The 10,670-nt window shown below is 38.5% G+C and overlaps 1 protein-coding gene across 1 annotated transcript; it reads right to left on the reverse strand.

The window, feature by feature from the left end:
• Window positions 1-393: 393 nt before the first annotated feature.
• Window positions 394-951, reverse strand: LOC103117784 (vesicle transport protein GOT1B-like). Its single transcript, XM_060192630.1, has one exon. It carries the CDS (start codon window positions 837-839, stop codon window positions 423-425), a length of 417 nt encoding a protein of 138 aa, XP_060048613.1. The 5' UTR covers window positions 840-951; the 3' UTR covers window positions 394-422.
• Between the last annotated feature and the right edge of the window lie 9,719 nt (window positions 952-10,670).

The following is a 10,670-nucleotide window of genomic DNA, read 5'->3' on the forward strand; positions in this document are numbered from 1 at the left end:
GAGACTTTTCTTTTTCTTTATTTTTTTGCCACTGCAGTGGATAATTCTAGAGAGCAAATGCCGATGGGCGCTCCTGCACCATCAAAAGCAAAGAATCCGGCACCATGGTTCACTGAGGATGGCTGTTTCCACACATGGTGGGAAACAATAGAGGGTGGGGGATGACCTTTAAGAGTTTCAGTAAGTGTAACATAGATCTCCTTTCCTTCAGGTCCTTGCCGACTTCTTTAGATCACTTGAGGAGAAGCTCATTTTCATTGCCTCTTTGTTTACTACTGTTGGCGTTGTGTAGGCTACACGCTTTAAACTTCTGTAGAGAACATTACAAGCTATTTCATGTAATTTAATTTTGTGCTGAATATTCCTCAAAGGATTTTTATAAATAATACGATATTTTAAATGAGTCTTCAATGCACTTGTTGTTATACCATATTGTTGCTTTCCCCAACTTTGTCTACAAATGATCTAATGCCAGGTAAATTCAAGAGGGATCCAAGGACTGGCACTCTTCTAATAAAGCCAACAACCACAGGAAAGAAACCCCTGAACAAAAGAAAGAATCCATATATTTCAAAGATCATGCCTATCAAAGGCCAACCAATCAGGACTACAAATACACCGCCCAGGAAAAACTCTGTAGCTTTCATTTTATGCTTTTGGAAGAAGAATCTGAATGTCCTTTCTAAACCAATCACAAAAGCCAAGCCAGCCACAAATAAAACATTTCCAATAGCCAGTAGTGCTTTGTCAAAAAAGAGACTCATTCCAAAGAACAGGAAAAATACTCCAAATCCCGTTAATCCCATTCCAATTTTCTGGGTGTCCGTTAAGGAGATCATGGTTAAGGCGGCGAGGGCGGTGGTTGCAGCGGCGGCAGCGGCTCGGGGGACCCTAGGTTGGAAGTGGAGTGAGGGAGAAATGAAGCCGGGAAACAGCCCAGGCGAGAGCCGCCACGTCCGGCAGGTGTCTATTTTTCTCTGCCCCTCTCTGTTTTCCCCTCTCCTCTCCATTTCTCTCAATCCTACCCAACAACAACAACAATAATAACTACAACAACAAAACAAGCACAACAAAAAGGGAATTAAAAATATCTTAAAGAGAAAATAAAAGAACTACTCATCATAAATACAGCTACAAGACTGACTATATGCATCATCACTTGCCTTAATATTAATAATCATATTTTTATCCTATGGATTTAAAAATCATTACTTAGGAGGCTGTAACTTTCTGTAATTTCTTCCATCAAGTCCTTGCTTGAAAGTCCTCTGGTGTGTATATTCTGTTTCTGAAATCTGAGTTCACCACTGGAAGGTCAGCTGTCAAGATAGTTACTTCTGTTTGTTTGTTTCTCTTCTCTTTTTATGGATTATTTTTTTAATTTGACTTCTCCACCAAACATACATAAGAACTGACATGATGTTGTTATCTCCTAGGACTGCCTAAAATTGACTAAGAGCTCCAGGAAAAGATACTCAAGAAATATCATTTGAAATTATGTTGGATTGCAGAGGTTCTTTTTAAAAATTGTTTTATGATACCAAACATAATGTGAAAAAGCACAAGAAGGTATATGGGAGAGAAAAGAAATTGGTGGGGGAGATAGAATAATGGTTATGAAAAAGACTGTCCTGTCTGAGGCACTAGAGGCACCAAGTTCAATCCTCAGCACCACCATAAACCAGAGGTGAGCAGAAAACAGTCTTATCTTCCAAATTAATATTAATAGTTGCAGACATTTCTTCTATTCTATTATTTTATGCATATATGATTATATATAAAACATATCTACTGGGTAGGAATTGTATCTTTTTATTTTGCATACTGTTGCGATATTTTCCAATACAATGTAGTACTATCTTAAATATGTTATTTTAATGATCCACTTTTGAACTGATTTCAAGTATTTCCCTTCATTTAATAATTAGGGGAAATCCTCAAGTTTGGAAAAATCTAACTCTCCACTTGGAATTTTGAATCACTAAAATCAAACTTAAAATAGACATATGTCTCTTTAGCCACATGCTTTCTTATTTCATACAGCTAATATTGACATAGATTTTAAGCTAAACAAATGTTCATATGCTTAATTTAATGGTGAGCAGTGCTGGTGCTAGCCATTATGAATATAAAAATGTGGCTAAAAATAACAACTGTACTTAAGTAAGACCGAAGAAGATATTCTGAGAACAGATGAGGAAACACGATAGCAAATTCCTCTGTAGTTTGTGGATAGACTTATGTGTTCTGTAGGAAAGTCCAGGTCTTATGTTCAACTATGGGAGAATACCCAAGTTCAAAGTTTCAGTGCTATCTTTATAGGTTAGTGTTCAGGAAAGCAGTCAGAATTGGTCACGTAAGCATAGTGACCATTATTAATTTTCCTTTGAAATTTCAATCATGTGTAGAAAAAAAATTTTTGAGAAGGATACATCATTGATCAAGAGACTCAAATTTAATTTACCTTGGTGAAAGCAGGAAATCATACATTTTTGCTCACACTTTCATAAGAAATAGGAGTTATGATTAGATCTGCATGACACTAGACATTTAGATAAAATTCTTTTAATTTTTTTAAATTTATTTATTGGGGGATTAATGTTTTACAGTCAACAGTAAAATACAATAGTTTGTACATGCATAACATCTCCACATAACAATACAATCCCCAGTAGGTCCTCCTCTGCCATCATGCTTCAGGGCCTGATTTTTTAAAATTTTTCTTAGTGCTTTAATAATGATTAACAAGATTGTAAGATAACAGGGGTACAATTCCATACAGTTCCCATACCAGAGTTCTATGTTCTATTCCTCTATGGGAATCTTCTCTATTCTTTATCCCTCTGGGAGTGTGGACCAAAGTTCATTATGGGGTGCAGAAGATGCAGAAGGTGGAAGATCTGGCTTCTGTAATTGCTTCTCCACTAAACATAGGCGTCGGCACATCAATCCTACTCCTAGCCTGTTTCTATCTTTCCCTAGTGGGGCAGGGCTCTGGAGAGGTGGAGTTCCAGGACATATTGGTGAGGTTGTCTGCCCAGGGAAATCAGGATAGCATCATAGTAGCATCTGCAACTTGGTGGCTGAAAGACAGCAAGATATAAAGCAGGACAAATTGTTTAGTAAGCAGGAACCCAAAGGTGGAAATAAAGCAGAAATTAGGGGTCTTTGTGTGGGAAGAAGCTAGGAAGTTTATTTTAGGTATGTTCCATGTGGCCCATGACTTTATTAATATTTGCCTGTGCCTGATAGCTAACATGCAAGTGCGCTAAAAATACTGTCTGTGAAGATGTAGTCAGAGTTTAAAATAGGGCTAGAAAGCTGGGCTAGGGCAGAGAGTAGTTCTCAAACATGAGGAAAGTACATAAATACCATTAACTTTACCTCATTGATATGACCAAGGGCCCATATCTATTCATGTTTAACACAGGAGCCTATGGTAACCTCTGAATCCCTGTCAGCCTGAGCTTACAGTCCATGGTCACAGCTGAGAACATTCAAGGCTGCACCCATTAAAGGCGCTCTGCTATGGTAAGTGAGGCACTCTGCTGGAACTGGAAATTCAGAATTCTGTTTGTTTGTTTGCTTGCTTGCTTGCTTTCTAACTTTTCAGTGATTTGAACAAGTTATTTCACTTACCTGAGACTCAGCTTCTTTCTCATAAAAAAAGAAAACAGGTAAAATCAATATATTCTCATTGAAAAATTTAAGAAATATTTAACTATGCAAATTAAACATGTATTTCATGAGCATGGACCCAGTTTCAAACTCCTGGTCCCCACTTGCAGGGGGGAAGCTTAATGTGCGGTAAAGTAGTGCTGCAGATATTTCTCACACACTTTCTCTTTTTTTCCTCTAGGGTTATTACTGGGACTCAGTGACTGCACTACAAATCCACTGTTTCTGTGTCTTTTTTTTTTTTTTTTTGATAGGACAGAGAGAAATTGAGAGGGAAGGGAAGATAGAGAAGGAGAGACAAAGATAGACACCTGCAGAGCTGCTTCACCACTTGTGAAGCAACCCCCTTGCAGGTGGTCTCTTTCATCCTCTGTCTGTCCCTTCCCTCTCAATTTCTCTGTCTCGAGCCAAGAAAAAAAAAAAAGGACTAAAAATAATGTACTTTACCTCTCAACTCTGTGGATGCATCCATTTTAAAACTTAACAGGTCAACATCCATGTCCAGTGGAAAAGCAATTACAGAATCTAAAATTCTCACCTTCTGCACCCCATAAAGAATTTTGGTTCATACTCCCAGAAGAGGAGAAATGTTAGAGGAAGATGACCAGAGGGCTCTGAGCTCCAATTCCATCAGGACTTGCAGAGAAAAGAGGGAAAAAAAGGAAGGACATTGAAAAGTAGCAATAGGTGTGGGTGTGACATAGAAATGAAAGGAAGGCAGAACCATAAAAAATGGAATATATATATATTTACATAAGAGTCAACTCATATCTGTGACATTGAGAGAATTACTGCAATTTCCAATGAAGGAAATGGAGACACAGAACTCTGGTGGTGGGAATGGTGTGAAATTACACCCCTGTTATCTCATACTTTTGTTTTTCTTAATTTTTTTAAATGTTTTTATATTTATTTATTTTTCCTTTCGTTGCCCTTGGTTTTTTATTGTTGTAGTTATTATTGTTGTTGTTACTGATGCCATCATTGTTGGATAGGACAGAGAGAAATGGAGAGAGGAGGGGAAGACGGAGAGGGGGAGAGAAAGACACCTGCAGACCTGCTTCACCACCTGTGAAGCAAACCCCTGCAGGTGGGAGCCAGTAGCTGGAATCAGGATCCTTACTCCGGTCCTTGCGCTTTGTGCCACCTGTGCTTAACCCGCCGCAGGCTACCACCCTATTCCCTTATTTCATAATTTTTTAAATCAATACTGTCACTAATAAAATTAAAAATAAAATAAAATAAAATTTGGCAGGTGAGATATCATAATAGTTCTGTAGAAAGTTTTATTCCTAAGGCTCTGAGGTCTGAGGTTCAGTCCCCAGTACCACCATAAGCCAGAGCTGAATAGTACTCTGAAAATTACGGTATAGTTTACCAATCATATATATGTATATATGTTTCCAATTAAATAATTTTTTCTATCACCAGGGTTATTGCTGTGACTCCATGCCTGCAAAGCTCTACCATTCCAGATGACCTTTTCTTTCTTTCTTTCTTTCTTTCTTTCTTTCTTTCTTTCTTTCTCTCTTTTCTTTCTTTCTTTCTCTCTTTCTTTCTTTCTTTTTGATGGAGGCTGAAAGACGGAAAAAATAAAGAGGAAGAAAGACAAAAGAGGACACACACTTGCATCACTGTATCACTTATAAAGTCTCCCTCTATCAATAGGGAGCAGGGACTAAAACTAGGTCCTTGCAAGTGGCAATGTGTGCCCTCTACTATGTAAGCCACAATCTGCTATATATATCCCAATCTCCCTATAATTCTCTATACATTGTTTTTTCCACTTTTACTTTCCAAATCAACTCTGGTGTAACTACTGTTAAAATTTGGTGTAATTTGGGAGATGGGAAAGTGAGGATATGGAACTCCGGTGGTGAGTGTGGTGTGGAACTATACATTGTAATATTATAATCTTGTAACAAACTATGAATACGAAATAAAAATATTTAAAAACTTGGTGTAATTCATTATGCACAAAACATTTTTATTTATAAAAAATGGTTTCAAACCGTTCATATTGCCACGTATAACTTGTGTTTTCCATTTAATGGTATGTCAGGGATATTGCTTCCAACTGCAGTGATATAGTTGATGTGTGGGAATACCCTAAATTGTCTAATAATTCCCATTTCTGATGCACACTGAGATGGGTTCTTTTTTTTTAATTCCAATATCACTTTATTGAGAAAATGTTGATTTGCAGGATTTTTGTTGTCACGAGGGTACACTTCTACATTTTCTCATAATAGCCATCAGTACATTTCACTCTCAAGAAAACCATCATCTTATTCCACCTACAAGAACTTGGATGGATCCTCAACTTCTTGATAGCAGTCCTCCCTTCCCCCTACTACTGAATCTGCTGTGACAAACTTTAGTCCACTGATGATTCACCCTGTATTATTTTTTTGTTGTTGTTTCTTAGATTTTGAGATGGACTCCAAATTTTCATCATCTAAGAACCCTGCAATAAACACATTGTTACTTTCCTATTCATGTATATGTGTATTTCTTTCAACCAATTTTTAAGTATCTTTATTCATTGCATAGGAACAGCCAGAAATTGACAAGGAAGAGGAAGATAGAGTCAGAGAAACACCTGTAGCACTGCTTCACCACTTGTAAAGCTTTCTATCTGCATGTGGGGACTGGGGGCTTGAACCCACGTCCTTGCACATTGTAACACATGTGATCAACCAAGTGCACCACTGCCCGGCCCCTTTATGTGTATTTCTTAGGTTCCTTTAGGGTAGCTTTCTGAAAATGGAGTTGTTGAGTCAAAAGATATATGTATTTTTAATGTGTATTAGTAGTACCAGTCTACCCTTCAAAAATTTATCACTTGATATTTTACCCAATTGAGTGTGGGAATGTTCTTACTACATGCTTCACCAACATTTAATATCATGTCTTTTCATAGTCTACCAATCTGATGAGTGAAAATGAAATTTATTGCAACATTCTAAGTTTGTAGAATGAAAAGTGGTATTGTTCTCTAAAGACACATTAAGTTCTAAAATTCTACATGTGGAAATGTGTGAAAACATATCGACGTTACTTACCTAGAGACATGCAACATTATTCATAAAGAACTTTTTAAAACTCTTCCTGACACATTTGCAACCCTATAATGCACAAGCCTCTTTGGAAGACTGTATGGACAGTTCTATTTTATTTATTTATTTCTTTATGAGAGAGAAAAGGAGGGAGAGAGACCAAAACACTGCTGGACTCTGGCTTATGGTGGTGAACCTCAGAGCCTCAAGCATGAATGTCATTTGCATAACTATTATGCTGTCTCCCCAGCACAAAATGTAATTACCTTATAATCTAGCAATACTGCTATTCAGTGTTTATCCAGAGAACATTCAAACACTAATTTAAAGGGACATATGCACCCCTATATTCATGGGTGCATTATTCACAATAGCGAAAGAGTGGAAGTAGCCTAGATGCCCATCAGCAGATGACTAGCTAAAGAAATTATGGGATAGAAGGCCAGGTGGTGGCGTACATGGTTGAGTGCATACGTTACAATGTATAAGGACCCAGGTTTATGTCCTCGGTCCCCACCTGTAAAGGGAAAGCTTCACAAGTGTTGAAGCAGGTCTGCAGGTATATCTCTATCTCTCTTCTTCTCTATCTCCCCTTTCATCTCAAATTCTGGCTGTTTCTGTCCAATAAATAATAGATAATAAATTTTTTTAAATTATGGATGGAGACACTCAAATCTTCACCTGAAATAGTCTTGCCTTTAAGTTAATGATTATTAAGCAATTTGTTCCTCTTTACATCTTAACTCTTTTTCAGTCACTAGGTTCCAGATGTTACCATGATGCCAATCTGACTTCCCTGGGCAAACAACCCAACCAATGTGTCCTGGAGCCCCACCTCTCCAGATCCCTGCCCCATTAGGGAAAGAGAGAGGCAGGATAGGAGTATGAATCGACATGCCAATGCCCATGTTCATTAGGGAAGCAATTACAGAAGTCAGACCTCCCATCTTCTGCACCTGATAATGATCTTGGGTCCATGCTCTCAGAGGGATAAAGAATAGAAAAGCTTCTAATTGGGGGAGGGATGCAGAACTCTGGTGGAGGGAATTGTGTGGAGTTGTACCCCTCTTATCCTATGATCTTGTCACTATGTCCATTTTATTATAAGTAAAAAAATAAATAAATAAATAAATTTTGGGATATATATACATATATATATATTCTACAAATACTACTATGCAATCAAAGAAGATGATTTTGTGTCCTTTGGGACAAAATGGATGGAACTGGAGGTGATTATGCTTAGTAAAATAAGTAAAGAGATGAAAGCAACTACTGGGTGGTTTCACTCATATGTGCAATCTTGAGAACTGACGCACATGAACTTACAACAAAAGAAATAAATAAAAAGAAAAAGCAGAAGCAAACAAATTTTCTAAGACTTTGTGAGAACTATGGTGATTATCTTAGGGTGGGAACACAGAACTGTGGTGGGTATGGTGTGGAACTATATCCTATAATCTTACAATCTCTAATAAAAGTATATATTGCACAGTCCTGAGAATTTCTGACGAGAATTTCAACCAAGGTGCGATATCTAATCAGAGATGTCAATCTCATCTCAAATGAAGGAATACAAATGGTGCTGTTTTCAGCAGTTTTAACTAAAAGGGAGAAAATGTTATCCAAATAAAAACAGAAAGGAAGCTAAAAATAGGTACTTGTTTCTTCAGTATTGCATGTTATAAAGCAAGGATATATGCTTAGTATTTAAGATCTGGCAATTTACAGTCACTCAGTAACTATTGGTAATAATTGCACTAATGAAGACATCTTGATTCAGCTCCTTTTTCTAGTTAAGTTTTGGACATGTAGATGTTATGCTAAGTCTAATAAAACTTTCCACTAGCCCTAAGGAAGCAAAAGATTATGACAGAGCTACCAAAAATCTTCCAGGGGGGAAATTAATTTGATTGATAGACCCTTGTGGATTCAGCACTCAGCTGTTCCATTAAGAATTACAGTGTCCTGGGGCCCATATTCAGCCTGGGAGCCTATGTGACCTCTGCATCCCTGTAGATCTGAGCTCACATTCTGTGGTCATGAGTAGGAATGTTCCAAACTGTCCCAATATCAGGACCCTTCTTCCTCAGGTATAGCATAGAGTATGTTGTCCAGCCTCCCTTCAGTGCATGGAACATTCTCTATCATTGTTGATCCAAATTGAGGGCAAGGTCCTATGGGGGCCCACAAAGGGGTCTATTTTGTTGTTCCTGATAGAGATGATTGGTAACAATGGAGAGAGGGATTTGTTTGAGGTCTAGGCCCATCATGTCTATTTGGGAATCTCAGGACTCCCCGAATAGGGCCTCAGTTCATGGGGTGGACTGATAGTAACTAAAGAGTCATCGTTAAAAGTATGCTAGTCTTGTCCTTATTCAGCTTTTGCAGTCCTTGTTTTGCTAAGGTTAGCTTTGGAGTGAGTGAGGGAAGTATAATAGGAAGTAGGTGAAGAGGGTATCTAAGTCTAAGTAGACACTTTTCATTATGAACTTTATACTGACTTTATACTGACTCACTGCAGACTATTGTGTACTTTTGCTTTCAGGTATATATTTTGCCCTAATTTATGGATACATGTGAACATATGCCTTATCTCATGGGACCTGGTCTATGTCTAGGTTTTAGGACTTTGTTAGGAAATCGCCTGGAATGGATACTATTCTTTGTTTCTCTGGGACCATGAACCCAGGATCACTATTGAGTGCAGAAGGTAGAAGGCCTGGCTTTTGTAATTGCTTCTCTGCAGACCATGGGCATTGGCAGGTCGATCCATAGTCCTAGCCGATCCCTCTCTTTCCCTAGTGGGGCAGGATGCTGGAAAGGTGGGGTTCCAGAACACATTGGTGGGGTCATCTGCCCAGGGAAGTCAGGCTGATATCATGATAGCACCTGAAACTTGGTGTCTGAAACAGCATTAAGATATAAAGAAGAACAAATTGTTTAATAATCAGGAACCTAGAGGCAAGAATATAGTAGATGAGATTTGGGGTCTCCATTTTGGAAAAAGCTAGTAGGGTTCCCTGACTAGGGCCCTGGATGATGGGGTGGCCTTGTAGTAATAAGATTTCAACCATTCATATAGTAAGATGGAGCAAAGAATGTCTAAACGGTGCTACCAGTACTAACTAATGAAGTCACCGTCAACTAATTTCTCACCAACCTTTTCTTTTGGACTTGACCTCTATTTCTTGACCAGGGTCACCATCTACCACCTGCCTGCCTTATAGGAGATATCGTTTTTAGTGTCTTCTGTATCTGATCTGAATCTTCACTTTTTTTTTTTTTGCCTCCAGTGTTATTGCTGGGGCTCAGTGCCTGCACCATGAATCCACTGCTCCTGAAGGCCATTTTCTTCCCCCTTATGTTGCCCTTGTTGTTGTAGCCTTGTTGTGGTCATGATTGCTGTTGTTGACGTCGTTGGTTTTTGGATAGGACAAAGAGAAATGGAGAGAGGAGGGGAAGCCAGAGAGGGGGAGAGAAAGATAGACACCCATAGGCCTGCTTCACCACAGGTGAAGTGACTCCACCGCAGGTGGGGAGCCGGGGGGCTCGAACCAGGATCCTTATGCTGGTCCCTGAACTTTGCGCCATGTGCGCTTAACCCGCTGTGTTACCACCCAACCCCCTAATCTTCAGTTTTTATCTCCTTCTCCCTTTCTCCTTTTAGCATGCTGAACATCACAGATACATCAGACTGCTAAATCCCCAAAACACTTTCTACCAGTATCTCCAGGTCTTTTCACAGGCTGGGAATCACTTGTTGACTAACATGTTCTCTAACGATTCTTTCTCTCTTTCATTCTTTCTCTCTTTCTTTATTTCTTCCTTCCTTCCTTCCTTCCTTTCTTACTATCTTTCTCTTTCTTCTTAATAAAGCCATTTTATTTTATTTAAAAAAATATTTATTCATTTGTTTATTCCCTTTTGTTG

The sequence above is a fragment of the Erinaceus europaeus genome, chromosome 6 (genome assembly GCF_950295315.1).
Source record: "Erinaceus europaeus chromosome 6, mEriEur2.1, whole genome shotgun sequence".
In the NCBI taxonomy this organism is placed as follows: Eukaryota; Metazoa; Chordata; class Mammalia; order Eulipotyphla; family Erinaceidae; genus Erinaceus; species Erinaceus europaeus.